We start from the raw sequence: 18,017 nt of genomic DNA on the forward strand, positions 1-18,017 counted from the left end.
GAGGCATCTTCAACATAGATGGCTGATGAGCTGAATCCGTTTTTTTTATAAGGAGAGATCTAAAATATTCTGGCAGGGGGGTCTGGCACCGGATTTGGGAGCCGCTGTTTTCGACAACAGTTATCATACCTGTTTGCTTGACACATACATGAATCTCAAGTGCTTTTGCTGCCAGTAAAGTCTGTGTGACCTTTAGTGTGCGGTCTCGCAGTTTGGCAGAATCGAGTGCATGCTTGAGAAGTGTAATAAAAATGGTCTTGACAGTCCAGACGATGAAAGGGCGTGAGGGTAGAAATCATGTATGGTCAGCGGCCCAAATGACATTGTTCAAAACGTAAGCATCAAATCCAAATACAGATACAAGCTGTCTCTATAATTCTTTTTGAATATTGTGCCCGGTTTTTGTTTCCTCGGTAGGGAAAGGTAAGGAAAAATTGAAAGCAAAAAATGGAAAGCGAAGATTTTTGTGTGATGTAGTGGCAAGGGATTGTTAAGAAACTGAAACTTGTACAGCTGCTTTGTAACAATGAAAATTGTAAAAAGCGATATATAAATAAAGCTGACTTGACTTGACCAGCTCCTGTCGTTTTGATGCCGCTATCTCCAAGAGTTTGTTGTGGGATCGGTTAGTACACTAGCCACTAAGAAGCGGCCATATGTTGACCCCACATAAATTAGGTCTTGCTCTAGCTCAAGAAAACCTCTTCCAGCAACCGTATGAAAGGACCTTATATCCTGAGAAAACAAAATTTGTTGTTTGAAACGACAAGATTGTAATTGTTCCAAAGCGTAGCTTTTATTTTATTTTAAATCTTAGTTTTAAATAAATGTAAATAGATTTTATATTATTTTCCTAAACACAGACTTTCTTTTTTCTCTTGTGCTCTTTTGTTCAAATTGAATATATATATATATATATATATATATATATATATATATATATATATAGCTCTGTTTTGAATATATGGACCGGCCTGTCAGCACATCACATGTAGGAAAAGTGTAGAAGTTTATGAATCTTTCACTTCTGCAGAAATATGCAGAGGTTTCTGTTTTTTTATACTTTTGCAGGCATAGATTCTTTGTGGGCCAGCTCATAACTCAAAAAGTGAATCAACTAAGGACATTCAAAGCTCTCTTTCTTACAATGTTACAGCATTAAAACCCTTTAAATGCACTCACACTCATGTCTTAACAATCAGCAGGGCCGACTGCCACTGAAGCGCTCAAGCATTCCATCTCAGACATAGAGCAACCTTTGTTTCCATGTTTGAGAATAAATGTAAGTAAAATATTTACTTTACTTTAAAAAGCAGATGAGTGCGATCAAGGTTCATGCCCCGCATCTAACCTCAGAAAGGCTTTACTCAAATCAAAAACTCTATTATGGCAAATCTTTCTTTTTTTTCTGGGATAGATGAAGTCAACTGTTCCTGTGTAACCCACACAATTCAGTGTTATGTTGTTGCTAGTTTTGTGCAATTTTCCTTTCCAGGCCATTGTTAGACTTTTGTTGTATATTTGGGTTTTTATATTTTAGGGCTGTTCTAAGTAAAACATTGGTGCTCTCACTTAGCATGATAAATTTGTGGCAAATGGAAACCATTGCGCCTCAGTTTCACTTCAGTAAAGACCATTCCATCAAGTTTGGAATCTCTATGACTTATAGTTAAAGCTAAGCTTAAATTGCACTACAATCACCTTTTTCCAGGTCACTTCAGCTACTGTGCATATGCGTGTTCACGAGAGCACCATGAGAAGTACAATACCTGGAATTCGGTGCTGGTACTAAACAGCATTTACCTAAACCATGAAGTGGGTCTCACACGAGACACGCAGCGTAGCGTCATTGTTTGTAAAAATGAACATATTGTTTTCTATGAGTGTACACTGCATCCGGTGTGCGACCCCTTAAGGCCTCCACCATTAGCACACCATTAGATATTATACCATAAAACAAAACTAAAATAGTCCACATAAAATATTTTTAACAGCATCATTACTGAAAATAAGAGATTGATTTTAATATGAATTCTTAACAGAGTACTGGAAAGAATTATGCACATTATATATAATGTTCATCATAAAATAATACATAATGTAAATGTGCATCAGTCTCATTCTGCTCTGTTCACAGCTTCAAGCTGCACCTTGACAACCTCACTCACCTCTTCCATTGTTTGATTGTATTGTGTTTGGACTGCTCTAATGCATCTGTCACTAATAACTTTGTTTTGGGACTGATGATTTTATTAATCGGTGGATTGAAAACACAAAGCGCCTTAACAAGTTTTCTCAGTCAGCACAGTGTTATTTGTCTCCGTGCCTGCTGCATCTGAGCGTGCATGTCTTAAACGAGAGTTTGTTTATTTTTCTAAATAAGAACAAGTGAAATAAATAATAGAAATATGATAACAATATGTAGAGTCAAGTGTTTATTTAGATTTCGTATGTTAATTAGGATACGTTATTAGCTTAATTCTCTAATGTACCTGCTCTCAGGCAGCACCCGATGCATTCTTGGGTACCGCAATTTAACACTGATTTAATGGGCATGTTTGATTTGATGTGAATTGGTAGTTTTTGGTGTTATAACCTTATTCAGGGTGTCTTAACCTTATTTGTTGTTACTTTGGTCAAAAATTATGAGAACAATAACTAAGCCATTTCTTTATTTGAACATTTTGGCGGGACAAGTACAGTCTCAAAAGGGCGTGTTAAATAGTTAAAAAAAATTGTTATGCTTAAAATTAAGTAAACATTTTAAATTGTGTTTCTTTGACACATTATTACCTATTAAGAAATAAATGCGTCAAGGCAAGGTTGAGTTAGTCGCAGTTCCGTGCAATGTTTGTATACTTTACCCACCTGCGAGGATAGTGGAGGTTATTTTGGGGGTCGCGGGCAGAAAATTTTGGGAACCCCTGAGTAACGCTAATAGTTTTATGGTTTTATAACCTTATTTATTAAGAATGCGTAGGTAAAAACAACAAATAATTAGACTATATTATTATTAATGATTTTATTATTATTAATGATTTACATTTTTGTGGTAGGGCCAGTACAAATATAGAAATAATGGATCCATAATAATCGGCATTACCGTGCAACCGTGATTATTCCTCAGACGTTTCAACAAAATGTGTGTGTCCGCGCACGCGTGTGTGTGTGTCTTCCTGGCTGCACTCAGTAGTAGGATTAGCTCATATTTGCTATGCGTGGTTTTTCGCAGAGCTTCTGAAAAGGCTATGTAAACAGTGTGTGATGAATGGTTTGGCTGTTTCCCCCTGTGCGGATGCACACAATCACCTCACTATCCCTTGCTGGGTGGGGCCCGCACCGCTTAACCACAATGAGCTCTGCACACCAGACAGCAGTACCCGTGAAACCCAATCCAGCTAAGGAAATAACTTATCCCCGACTCTGAAAATAGCAAGAGTAATGTTTCCTGAAATCAAATATTTTCCCCAATGTTTTGCTGAGCCATAGCTGGTGGCTAAATTTTGCCAGAGAGGAATATTTAGCAAAAACACATTAGTTTCAGACAGGGTTTGTTTAACTTGACTTCACACCCAAAGAGAGGGCCTCTAAGGCTTTTCAGAGGTATTGAAGATTGGTTCCTATGTCCACATTAATACGTTTTCATTTGAAAACACATCTTTGGCCTTTCATCCACACTCAGACGGCATTTCTGTCAAAGAAAACAAATACATTTGATCAGTAGGAACTACTCCTAAAGTCACTATAAGATCGAGTCATTTATAACGTGCATTTGAAAAAGCAACGCACGTCAAACATCATCATTATAAATAGACTTTATAATAATGAAAATACCTGAAAAGGTTTGAAGAGCAGGGATAGAATATGCATATTGGCATTTCCTGTAGAAACGTGTGTAAATGGTACTTCTTCTGTAGCCTATATTTGGAGATACGGCCCTCTGGCTTTTGTCTGTGGAGTCATTTAACCGTAATTCATTGAGAAACTGCACAATATATCGTCCCAGGCCTAATAAACTCAACAATAATGTAAACACAGATAGCTCCCGCGCTCCACAAACAAAAAACGCACAACATCTGATTCGCCACGGATTTAGTGTAAATAGTCTCTGCTTGCAAGACCGGCTTTTTGCACAGCGTTTAAATAGGCACTACATAAAAGATATTAGGAAGTCTTTGGGGTGCTTTATCAGGACTAATTATCTGACGGGGCTATAGCCCCAGCGCCGCCACTGCAAGGTTGAGGAGATTTTCAATGCCGTTATGGAAGTGTCTTGACCACCTATGAACTGGACTACATAGCTGTTATTAAGATGCTAGGTATGTTTGAGTTCATGAGGCGCTGCACAGAACGTTCAGTGTATGACATCAAAATATGGCAAGAGCAGATCTCTGTACTATAATGTGTAATGCCAATCAGTCTGCCAAACCTAATGCAAAGCTGAAAGACACCGTATCAGTAATATAGGAAGTTTTGATTGACATGTGTAAAAAGTTTAATTTCATGGAGACCCCATGTAAACCTAAGTCATAAGTAAAGGAAGTCATTTCTGGAGCCATTGATGCACTGTGCTTTGTGCTCTCTCTCGCTCTCTCTCTCTCTCTCTCTCTCTCACACACACACACACACAAACACGTACAGACACACAGAGACTGAAGAGGTTTTATACTACTTAGACAAAAAAAATGAAACAGACAGTAATGTTTCACTTTAACTTTTACCTTTGGAAATCTTGGTATTAGTATTGAAAATTACTTATTATGATTCTAATCATAAAATAATTTTTGCAATTGCTATTTAGCAAAAATGAATGAACCAAATCGGAGAAAGGGTTATTTGGTAAAAAAAATGGCTCCCGACCCCTGACATAGACTAAACCGTGTATAATATGCACCATTGTGTTTATATAAAAGCATCTTGAGCTTTACTTATGTATTTTGGATCTTATTTATTTGTGCAAGTACTCAGCTGTAGGGGGATGGTTTGTGTGTTTGGGAGAGACAGAGTCCGACCACTCTAATTTCATCCCTCTGATGTGGTTAAGTTGTACGTGGGTAGAGTTCCAGCAGTTCCAGACAGCAGACTTGTCAGTGTGTGTTGGTGCGTGCGCGTGTGTGTGTGTGTGTGTTTTGTACTAGGGCGTAGACAAGAGAAGAAAATAGAAAATATCCCTGCTGACCACGGGAATCCAACCCATACCACACCTTCTGAGGCCTAAAGCTGTCTCTTTCTTTCACCACTCCCTCTTTCTTTCATTTATAGACGTATATCTCTGTTTTACATAGTCTTAATTATTACAGTTAAACATCAAGGTCACAATTGTTAACGATGTTGAAACAATAGAGTGAGTGTGTGTGACTGTGTGTTTGTGTGGGGGGTCAGGTTTCGACTATGTGATGGTGGTTGCAACATGCCCCCAACCATCCCTGAGTAAAACACAAAATCAGCTATGCTGTGACATTTTGACATTGGTGCCTATCAGGACAAAGTTTTAAAAAGCATACTAAATATAATTTTTAGTCCATGAACTGTGCCTGTTCATTCAGTTTGGTAAAACTCTCTCTCTCTCACTCACTCACTCAATGATTCGTTCATTGAAGGTGTTCAATGGTAAGGTTATGACATTTTTTTAAATAAGAACGATGAAAGAAAATACAAACCGGGGTTCTGTGTCGCTAAACTTGCTGCAGTTTGTGTTTTGTTCCCTTTTGGTATTGTGTTTTTACTCTATGCAGAAAGAGATGGTTTAGGGCATTGTGGGGAACCCCTGTTGTATACCATTTTCACCCATTTGGCAGTGTGGCGACTTATGCCAAATATGTCACCCTTGGGTTCCTGAGGGCTTTTTTTTACTTTTACGTCAGAGCTAAGCCGTAGCCTCTATGCCGTTGGAAACGTGCCAGTTTTCGTTGTCTGCATCGACAGGCAATTGCCACTAGGCATCAGTGTCCACAGGTGTGTTGCTTGTGTAACCAAGACTAGAGCTGAAGAAGAAGCGATTCATTGTGTGCAATGTCTGAAAAGCATTTAGCAGTGATAGCGACTTTTACAGCTTGAGTTGTAAAAAACATGTAATTTATTTAAACCTGAAGGGAGGGGGTTCAAGCAGACCAATCGAAGCGTCAGGCTACAGCCTAGGGTACGTGTGTCTGCCTACCGTGTAAACACAACACACGACTAACTAAACTGCACTTAAGGCCAAAACGGAACCTTAAGAAGAGTTTGTTTTTGCTGAAGCAAAGGTTGTATTTTTATTCGTAAAAGACAAAGGGGATTCTTGCATGATGCCTCCCACGTTATGTCCTTCTTGTGTGCACCCAATCCGGAGTTGTTCATGTACAGCCCCTGGTGATTCCTGTGGGCCCGCTCCATGGGTGCCATGCACTTCACAAACTACTGTTCATCAGGATGCGTACTTTAATGTGTCAATCCACTGAAATTATTTCAGAAGCTCCTGGGTCATAATATGGCATCTTCTGCAGCAGTATTGGTTGATGCATATGAGACCGCTTCAAGCCTTTTTTAGCTCTTTTCACAAATCGAATTGTCATTCAGATTATGATAATAATAAAAGGAAATAATAATACATTAATTAAATATAAATAAAATTCATTAAAATACAGTATATTATTGCAAGCAATTCTCTATGCAATGTACATTAATACAACTAAAATAAAATAAGTACTCTATTGAATTGTGAGAGACATAAAATATTTATTGTCAATATTTAATGATTATTAATTTTTCACTAAATTATTAATGTGACGTGTCAATGCGATATCAGTTGATTAATAATGTTAGTGATACTGATGCTGGTTTGTAATGTGCAGAGTATAAACGCGATATCAGTCTCCACCGTTCATAATACTAATGTTACTGATGCTGGTTTACTTACAATAGTATAATGTGCAGAGTCTCAATGTGATATTAGTCATCACAGTCAATAATACTACTGATTACTCACACCGGTTTATTTACATTGTTATAATATAGCAAGCAGTGCATCAAATCTATTTTGTCAGCGCTGTAAATATACCAGATATTTACAATATACCAGAAAAATGAAATAATACCATATCATACAAATAGAATGTATAAATGTAGTTAAATACACAAGTTAAATGTGGGATGTTTACAGATGTATATACAGTGTGAACTGTGGATATACAAGGCAAGTTTTCCCATTGTCTGCACCAGTGTGCTCATTGAAAGGTTCGTGTAGCTTTTTCAGTCACACATTGTCAGCCCTTGGGCTTCTTGTGGATAAAGAAAGAAACAGGCCTTGTTGGTTTGTTTTCATCATTTTTGTCTTGTGCCCTAAGCTGAACAGCCAGTCAGAGTTAGAGCTAACAGTGCGGAACACACAGACAAAACTGAAGGCGATCAATGTTTAAAAATCCCTCAACAGTGCCCGACGGCTGTTGTGTGTCTGGCATTACATGCACAATCCATGAGAACCAGCCTATAAGACCCTTTTATCTCATTTAGCACATTAACTGCTTTGAGATTGTCCACCTAGACAACATGTCTTTAGTGTTTCACATTGCCAAAGGGGGCTGCTGTTTGCTCCCTGTGAGTAGGCTTGGCTTATCTTGCCGTGGTCATCTCAGGATTGTTGAATCCGTGACACATGAAAATTTTTTCGTTGTTAATCATCTTATTCGAGGGTAGTTATGCACCTCATCAGTATTAATCTGAATAAGAGACTGAATACATATTTAGAATTTGAAATTATAGCTGGTGAGGCATCACAGAACTCATGAGAATAGGATGCAGCTGTGTACTGTATGTGCACACTCTATAGCTGCAGCATGGATATTTATAATGTAAGGATATTTACATACCTGTGCCATTTTAATTAGAAAACGGTCGGACTGCCATGATTGCAGATTCTCTTTAAGTCGATTATAAACCGCTAATTGATCAGGTGAACCGTACGATCGCTCCGTTGTAACCTTCTTTCTGATGTTGTCAATTTTGTTTGCAAAGAAGCTCATCAGTGGTAGTTTTTAGTCCAACAGCAGAGGTTTAAATTTGATGCGAGCGACTATAATAATATATAGACTATATTATTCACCTAATGAAGAGAGGAGTCATGTGCGCTCTCTTTGACTCATTGAAGACCACTCTTGCCACTGCATTTTGGTATGGTTTGGTTGTACTAGCTGGACGTCCAGCCAGGAGAGCATCACAGTAGTGCAGTCTGGACATGACTAGACGTTGCACCAGTACTTGTGTATCGCTTATAGGGAAGGTATAATTTTCCTAAAGCTGTACATGACAAATCAAAAGGACATGATAGGGCTAAGATGATTTTTGTGGTGCCCTTGTGGCCAGTAAAAAAATCAAAAATAGTTTATCATTTACAACTACACTAGGTGTAATGTCATATAAAGCACAATTACTTCAAAATAATTGTATTTAAGATTTCTGAGCTACACTAAATACAGTAAGTCACTATAAAGTGTAGTAACATCTCCCCCTTTGCCATCATGGCAAGGCTTATGTAACAGTTTCTTGAGGTGTAGACTCACTTAAAGCAATACAATCATCTGGTTTTAGCCAAACTTCTGTCAAACAGAGCATATCTAGGTGATGAGGATATAATGATTATATCATTAGCAAAAAATTATTTGGTTGAAAGGGATCTAGTATTTAACAAGCTATATTAATTGTTCATCCACAATGTGTGTGCTTTTTATTTGACTATTAACATGAAATAAGTTACCTGTAAATGGTTTAAATATTTTTTTTTTATTTACTAGGGACAGATACAGTCTCTGTTATGATAAATTGGAGATGAGATTATTGTATCATGTGGATTTAGAGTTTTCTGTTACAGGAGACGGCTAGCAGATGGTTAGTTAAGCCATTCTGTCTGCTCCTGTCTGGGAAAGTCTGTCTTTAATTGCAGAAGAAATCAAGTAGACAAAGAAGGTCCTTTTGTCAAAGAGATTAAACTTTACTTGCCCGATCAAAGTCTGAGATGCCCCCATTTTGCATCAACAGTTATACCCAAACTTCAAGAGGTTTTTCTCACCTCACTCCAATCAGGTAATTTCCTGTTATCTCCTTTTTTTATAAGCCAATCGCCTTTCATCTGCCACCCTTATTTCCTAAGCAACAATGTATTGTGTGTTTCTAATTGTGGCAAACCCCTCTTTGTTTAAGTTTTTATATATATTTACATGCAACGATATACTTTACATCATCTTGGTGGTACTAGTCTTACATGTTTTTCCCGATATTACTGAACTGAATCCTTAGTCATAGTCATACAGTGGATACCAGTAAACTGTGGAAAGTACCCACGCTTCACATAGACTTTTAAACAATCGGTTGGCTTTCTTTAGGCCTTAAAGCCTTAAGGCCTCAAAGGCCCTTAGACATTACTGGCTAAAATCTGCTCTAAAATACTAAAAAGCATTACAAAGTGCATCTGCGTGAATCAACATTTACTACATATACTTGTTGTAACATATTGTATCAATAAAACACATTCATTTGTGTGTTACTCATCTATGTGTGATTTCAAATCATCTCATTCTACTAGTGTGTCTATATCATCATCATTAATTCCTATGAATACTTAATTAGGAGTCTTTAAAATGTTCATAAATATACTACAGTGTCTGACATCGTGCTTGCAAATTCACACGCCTCTTTAATATTATCTTTTGTAATCTCTGATTGACAGAGTCAAACATAGTTTGTGCCGATATGAATAATAATCATTCATGTAAATTATTACATTTACGGTTAGCTTTAGCCAGCACATTTAAATTTGATTTGATGTCTGTCGATCTGGCTCCCAGTAAACATTTGACTATCGTGGCTGGTGCCTCTATGTTTGCGTTCCCTACAATTGAATTACCAATAACTTTCAGTAGGTTTCTCAGTTGGTGCACCACTGAGTGGGTCAAACCTGTTCAAGACTGTAATCGGAACGATTGAGCTGTGTTTGGTCCTTGAGTCAATGGTGCTTTCGAACTGTCGGTTGCCAACATTCTTCCAAATATCTTTCTTTGTGTTTAACCCAACAACGACATTTATAGTAATTCATGACAAAATGTTCATTTTTGTGTGAAATCGTAGCTTGACTTCTCTGCAACAGGACCTGAAGTTTGAGAACATGATAATTTTCTGCTCGCTGGTCTACATCACCACAGCCAATGACAAGACTGTCATCTGCGATGGGCTCAATCCCCTTTAGGCCGGCTAACAGTTCATGCTGTTTCCGCTGATATACCTTAGGTGCCACCAGGGCCGGATTGGGACTCATTTTCAGCCCTGGAGTTTCATGCCTTAGACCGGCCCACTTTAGTTTACGACTGACTATATTAAAATAATGATAATTAAAACCTAAGTCTGCAATAGCGCACTGTTCTCTACAGCCTTGAATTCATTGTCATTCAGTGAAAATACAGTAGCCTAAGTTTTGCTTCACAGTGAAGATTTATTAGAACAGGACAGTATCAGAATCTATTTTCTTTAAGAATTAGTGTTCATAAATATCCAAACATTGAAATAAGGAAAAAAATATAAATTACAAAAGATTAAAATAAAATGTATTGCACTGTCTAATGACACTATAATTTAATTTAAATAAACATCTGCTTTACAACTTCAAATATTTTTTTACAAATAGAACATTAGTTAAATAATAAAACTATTGGACTGTTATCTGACTTTTCTTTCACAATGATTTCTAATGATTGTTTCATCTCTTTTTCCTCTGCATAAGTGTAGCTTCAAGGAAACATGGACAACCCTAAAACATTAATTAACGCGGGCTTCGAACCGACGTCGGTCCGAATGGGGGACGGGCGCTCTAACAATGAGCTAGCTTGCACCTATTGAGACATGTTTTTGCACGGCCACTAGCATCTTGCAGTGCTCCTATTCCTAAATACCTTAACGTTAGCTTGCCGGCCGTCTCGTCGTCTTCATTTGCTTTGAGAAAAAATGTGGTCGTCTTAGAACATTTGGCCGCGTCAGTTTCCAGAGCTTTCTTGCTTTTTATTCTGGACTTTTCAGCGCCGCCTTTGCGCTTTCTGTCATCCATTTATATTTCTGACGGTTTTTTATTTTGAGCAACTTGCAGTGTCGGGGGCGGGGCCAGGGAGTCTAAAGAGAATCACGTCATCATTAACCTGCAGGCTGCGCTCTGACTGGGGTTTGCGAAAAAATATGAAATATAAAAGAGTGGGGCTGCGATAAAATAATAAATAAAAAGATTAGGGCTGCTGTGAGTGAAGGCAGCCTAGGGAAAGCCACATTTCAACCGTGCCATGACAATGCCGGCCCTCGCGGCCAAAAAAACTGACCGGCCCACCGGGAATTCTCCCGATGCTCCCGATTAGCCAATCCGGGGCTGGGTGCCACTGTAACACCGAATGGGAGCTTTAGCCACCATGCGGTCCAGAATATACTGCTCTAGCGCTCCAGCTGGCACTGTAGAAATGCATGTTTGGCATCAACCAGAATGAACATGCGCGTGTTAGATAGTTTGTATAACACATCCTCCAAAGTTGGCATTATTTAATGGGAATGTTTTAGAGATTTGTTGAGGAACTTTTGGTCCAAACAAATCCTCAGCCTGTTTGACTTTTACCATCACCACGTTGCTGATCTGCAACATATGTTAAATGATCTTCTGCCTGATACGTGTCCAGTTGGGCTTTGACATTTGCTTTCATAGCGATTGCAGTATCCTTGGGGGGAATACTTTTTCGGTGTAACATTGGGATACAGCTCAAAATTAACCTCACCAGGCAGAGATTCCACAGGCCCATCAGTGTATGTATGTTAATAAGCTGTTCCTTAGTTAGAGGCTCAGACCATTCATGTTTTATTTTGAGTACATCATCTGGTATAGTAAACTGCATCAGATGTTCACAAGTAGAGCCTCAGAGAAGTGGACTTTGACCTGTCTCTACTATATCAAATGAAAGTTGGCACACTTAAACAAAGCGATTATCTGTTCCATAGAGTCTGCAGGATTTCCCATGTGCTGGTCAATGATCCCTGCCTCTTGAATGCACATTGCAACAGAATTTGAATGTTTTATTAGTATCTGAGTGCCTTTGTTAATTTCTCTGCTTCCGCTTTTTAGGCCTTGTAGTCAACAGCACTCGACAATGCATTCCAGGGCCCCAGGTTTATGGCAGTGCCTCTCTCTAACTGCCCCAATGGAGAAAGGTTTTGGTAGGCTAACATAAACAAATGCTCAAAGTACCATCAGATTAGGCTGCTAGGACAACTGCCAGACACCTCTTACAGGGCAGGATTGAAGACCTCAGTCTCAGGCAGCCTTATCACCAAACCCTCTCTACTCTCAGGCCAGGGCTCCCATAAAACTCCTCAAGACCTCCAGATGTGGCGTGTAATAAACTAGCCATGCAGCAGCATTGGCTAAAAAAAAGAACAAATCGTTGCATTCATTCAAATAAGCATTCTATGTGTGCAACTACAGTATAGGTTACTCATCTGTTCACACAATGTCAGTAATTAACATACAGCCGTAGAAAATATTCACCATCTCAAAGACCATGCAGGCTAAATTATTATTTTTGTTTAAGTCTGTAGACTACTAACAATATTTCTTTCAAAATTTCAAACAAAAATATTTTTTTCAGAATATGTACATTGGTTTAACTTCAAATCCACAGTTTTAATACTGTACTTTATCCTATACAAATGAGTTCCATGCTGAAAATGATTAGTCATGCCAACTCAAGGTCAGCTGTCATCGCACCACCTCAGCAGCAAACCAGTGCCACCAGCAACACCACGACAGCGATAGCCAGACAGCAGACCTTAACTCAGGGCTGAAGTTCTCTGGTGCCTGAACCATCATTCATATAATTCGAATCAGGGCATTGGGGAATTGTTCCAAAACATGTTCACTGACTCCGATATAGCAAAAAGTTTTGCGTGTGGCAAGGATAAAACGGCATACATACTTGGATTCGGCATTGCTCCAAATTTTTAGAAGCTGCTTATAAATGGTTAGGATAAATCAAGGGCTAGGGTTACGGTTAAGACAACTTAAACTCAACTCGACACTACAAAAAACATAATTCACAATGACAATACTTAATGATCACAATTAAACAATAGTGTACCAAATATGTATGATGGGTGTGACAGTGTAATGATAGAGTGGTAAATCGCGCTATTTGCGTGTTGAACGCTTGAACATTTTAAGTTTACTCACATCATTCACATCAATTCGTGAAATTCGCTTCATTACAGACGCGATTCGCGTCATGGGAGGGGCTTCTGCCTCTAGTGGGGCTCACGGCCCTACTAGAGCAAGCTCCTGATTGGTTAACGGTGAACAAAAAAGTTCAGATTTTTCACCTCGCGCGAATAAAGCAGCGAAAATTTTGCATTCGCGCGCATCGCACAGCAAGTAGGTCATCGCGTCTTTGCATTGACTTAACATGTAAATCACTCGTGCTTAACGCTTCATTCGCGCTTGGTGTGAACCAGTGTTCTCCAACGTGGTGCCCGTGGCCACCTGGTAGCCCGCATGAACTCTGTAAGGTGCCCGCTAAACACAGTGCTCAACAATAATGCTCAAGACAGTTGACAAATCTGTGACTATACCGATACGCCAAGTGCTACATCGTCATGAAAGTTTATTATTAGCAAGTGTTATAATATATTCAAGGGCATACATATCTGAAAGAAAACTGAATCTGGTTCTGTGAGCGTAAAAATAAGGCATCACATGTTTAAAATTTGAAAGTATGTTATCAACAAGTAGCCCTCTAGAGGATTTTGGATATTTTGGTAGCCCTCTCTTACAAAAAGGCTGGAGACCCCTGGTGTGAACACACCCTTATAGTAAGTAGTAAGTGGTGCTTTGCATACCCCCCCAAAAAAGGGCTGCTGCTTGATGTCGTGTTGGTAGTAAAAAATATTTTGGAGGTGGTAAAAAAGGTAGTAAAAGGTAGTAAATTAATCTCTATGATTCCTGCATATAGCCTGTTCAGCAGCCAATCACAGCATTGGAATAGAGAACCGCTAAATGCAATTTCCTTATCTGAAACGGGTTAAAAGCACCTTCTCAGCAGAAACTCTTTGTTCGGAGTCTCCGGTCTTCGAGATAGGAGGCAATAACAGCAACACCCAAATTCTGAGTCTCCGCTACCTGAGACTGAAACAGATTACGCAGTTCTGAGTCTCTCACTGAGATTGAAACAGATCACAAAAATTCTGAGTCTCCCCTCCAGAGATGCAGTAACAGAACAACCACGTTCCAAGTGTACCATCCACTAAGGCAGCAAGAAATGTCTGCAACAAGGTTGAGCTCAGGAGAGCAAACCCAATGAAGGTACCTTCATCTGCACGTTCCAGATTGTTTGGACCCTTTTTGTGCTTAAGGAGATCAGCATTCCACAGCGATGTGTGTTCAAGGCTGTTGAACAGAATCCGCCACTGCAGCACAGCACAGCCTGACCAGTGGAAGACGCTGCCATCACCAGACTTCTCACGACCACAGGGGAACGTAAATAGCACTAACCAAACCTCTTTCCAGAGACCCTGGCATTAGTGTATTTGATCAGTTTGTATATCTTCGTTATCTTTAAAATGAATAGGCCTACAGTAAGAGTAGAGTAAGAGTAAGAGTTGAATCTCACAAAATCCAACAGATAAACCATGTAATTTGCTTCCTCCAATTTACATAGTTTTTCTTATTATATGATCTATTTGGATCACTTTTACTGTTAAGGTGAAATTCCTTGCCCCGATTTAAATGGTGGAAGTGATCATCTAACACACGCATACATACTTGAGGTGATGTGTGACCAAACTCGCAATGCCTGGGTTTGAAGTATGCTTCCAGAATTACTTTAATGTCTCCTTGTTGAGCCACTGTGAAATTCGTGAGATGTCTGCATCCCTGTGTGGCAGGCTGGACCACCTTTTTTCTTGTCAGCCAGGTGATAAGCGCATAATCCTCAAAATCTGGTCTGAATAAGTCTCAGTTAGCACTCCAAGCTCCATTCATGTTCATATGTGACGGCAGAGGTTTGTGAGCTGCGATATGGGCTGGCACGGCGCTAGACACTGCAGTACTGTCAGTGTCCATAATCTAATAAATGGTCCGAATCTGCTTTTACAGCATAAAATAAAAGACGAACACGTAAGGCATCTTCTGATGACCGTGTTTACATAGCTCTTTGGGCAACCAAATAAAGGTGGATATGCCAGTGCATTTCAGCAACTGAACTGACAAAACTGAGGCAGCCAAAAGCAATCGAATGACGATCAAATGCTCAAGCTCAATCTCGTAACCTCAGTAAGCGAATGTGTGCGGTCCCTGCACAACCTAAAACGGGGTCTGCAGCGTTTCCAAGTGTCTGTTCTGAGGGTCGAAAACTCTGGAGCAGTATAAACTGCAGTCAACTGTAGCAAAAGTTGTGTGTTGTTGTGGAATGCTAGGTGCCATTGTCGCTCAATTTCTGTCAAGGCAGGGGATGAGCTAAACACACATGCACAGATATAATGCCTACTAAAGCCTAGTGTTTCTAAACAGCCTTAGCGTTTGTAACCTCTAGGGGCTGGTCTCAATCCTCCACCTGTGTGCTAGGCGCCTGTAAGCCCCAGTTATGCCTGGGCTGATTGGTAGGCAGTTGGCTCTTGGAAGTTTGCATCCACAGGGGGCAGCTTTACGGGGCTTTTCTTAAGAGCTCAGCGGCAGCCGCAGAATTAATGGGACGTCACAGACAGACAACTGCACAGAGACATGAACTGTGATTGTTTGCATTTATGTGGCCATGTGATTGTGCAAAGCGTATCTGCAGACAAAAACAGAACAAATCAGCACTGCTACGCATGAATGTTATCTAATCTTTCAACATAGACGACCCACATCACCTGATAATTCGCAAGTAAATATTCTCCCATACACACTGTTCTACAGAGATTCTGACAACAGCAATGCCCATTGAACTCTACAGCTGTCTAAATTTGCAGTTTTCTCCTGTGTGCTTCCCAGCCTTAATTCCAAAAGAATTTCACATTAGCCTTTTTAAGCTGACAACACAAAACTATAACAAGCATATAATTATATTATGTATTTATTACGTAGACTTGATGGCTAGATAGAGCTATTTTTATACATTTCCATAACTAACCCCTTTTAGAACAGCCTGGAGTGTTCATTAACAGACTAATGTACAACAAATGTACATTGTTATATTTCTTTGAATATTAATGCACAAATGTATTTTTTATCTGTAATAGATTCAGCTAAAGAAACCGCTAGAGAAGAATCGGAAAAACACTCCAGGAAAGAGAGGAACAAAGAGGAACCGAAGGTGTCATCCAAAGAAAAAGACGCCTCAAAGGTGTCTAAAAAAGAGCTTTTAAAGGAGTCAAACGAATACAGTAAGGAGAAAGAGGCACCAAAAGAGAAGGATTCTGGGAAGGAGAAGACTAAGGTGTCCAGGAAGTCCTCAGTGAAGGTCAAAGAGAAAAAATCAGAGGCAGGAGATGGCTGAACGCAGCTTCTGGATTGATACACATCGTCATATTCTTTTGTTTGTGTAGAAGCCAAACATTCATCTTATTGTGTTATTGTTGATAGCATAGCAGTAAATCCACGTCAAAAGTGGAAGTATTGCACTTTCTTTGAGGGAAACTGTGTTTGTGGGAGGAGTTTTTATTAAAAGTCAGTTGTCAGCCACTGTGGCCTGTCTGTCATCAAGTAAGCCACCCACACATCCCAGTGTGACGTCTGATCACAGGCACCACGCCTCGCTGAGACATCCAGAAATAACCCCGCAAACAGGCGCACAATCTAGCTACATAAAATATAGTTCTTAATGTCTTAGTGGTATATACAAATTTTTTAATTGGTCAAAATGGAGAAAACTCAACTTTTATTTGTAACAAAATGTAAAAACGTGTTGTAAAATATTTGTGTTTATTCCAGATTAAATAAAAGTGTTTGACAGATTTAGTGTGTTTGTACCAGACATTGAATTATAAGAACTTCTTTTTTATCTGAACTTAAAATGGATGATGTATACAGAAAAGCAAATAAAAAATCAATGAGATGAGAAAAATAGAACTCATTCAGTTGGACGAGACATTTATATTTGTATATTATCTTTGCAATGAAGAGTGCGGCAAGAGGCACCAAAAGTTACTTGCAAGGAGATGTGCGCAGTAATAACTCACTGTGTAAAGCACGATACATGTAATAATGCAGATAACCCCAAGTAAAACCTTCTCTTTAGCTCATATTTGTAAGTAACAGAAACTCCTTGGAATTCACAGAGTAATAGACATTAACAACATTTTGTATTTAGAAACACGCATGAAATTATGCTCAATTTCAACATTTACTCACCTCATCCAGTCATGAAAGAATCAAAACAGACTAGGAAGTCAATCCTCTGCATAGTTATTCAATAAAAAAATAATTCATGCTGTCAACATAAATGAATTAAAAACGTCTATTGACCTCCCAGCTCATCCAATTCAGTCCACAAATGATAAAGTTACGTTAAACAGTAAATTGTTTATTCAACTCGTGTAATGCACATGATATTGCTTAAGCTACTTTTACATTTTTTTCTGAGTGTGCATAAATCAGTGAATAAATAAATACACAATGCTAACTTGTATTATATAAGGGCGATTTCCTGGACTGGGATTATCTCAAACCAGGACTAGACTGCATTGGTTCTAGCAAATGCAGGATTAGTAAACATTTCCCTCTGCACCCAAACAAAAAAGATTCAAGTATTTAAAGAAATGATAAGACACGCTAGTACTTTGTAATGAATGACATGAGTTTTATTACAAGTGAAATGCTCTAACTGGTATTTCTTTTATTAAATATCTGTTGCTGATTAAACCGATTTGACGTAGTTATTCAATCTAAAGGGGATTTTCAAGCCATTTGTAATTGATGAGATGGGCATAAAGAAATGTCACCAGGTGGGCTGAGAGCAGTTAGAGGTAGAAAGAGATCTCAAAGAAAAGTGCTCTTC

At 38.9% G+C, this 18,017-nt stretch overlaps 1 protein-coding gene across 1 annotated transcript in view; it reads left to right on the forward strand.

The window, feature by feature from the left end:
- The window catches only part of bbs9 (Bardet-Biedl syndrome 9), a 109,983-nt gene extending 92,933 nt beyond the window's left edge, over positions 1-17,050 (forward strand). The window contains exon 22 of the mRNA XM_079468735.1: positions 16,261-17,050. Within this exon, the coding sequence (XP_079324861.1) occupies positions 16,261-16,517 (257 nt within the window). The 3' untranslated portion in view covers positions 16,518-17,050. The remainder of the gene's footprint in view (positions 1-16,260) is intronic.
- The last annotated feature ends 967 nt before the right edge of the window (positions 17,051-18,017 follow it).

Source organism: Barbatula barbatula (assembly GCF_947034865.1).
Source record: "Barbatula barbatula genome assembly, chromosome: 12".
Classification (NCBI taxonomy): domain Eukaryota; kingdom Metazoa; phylum Chordata; class Actinopteri; order Cypriniformes; family Nemacheilidae; genus Barbatula; species Barbatula barbatula.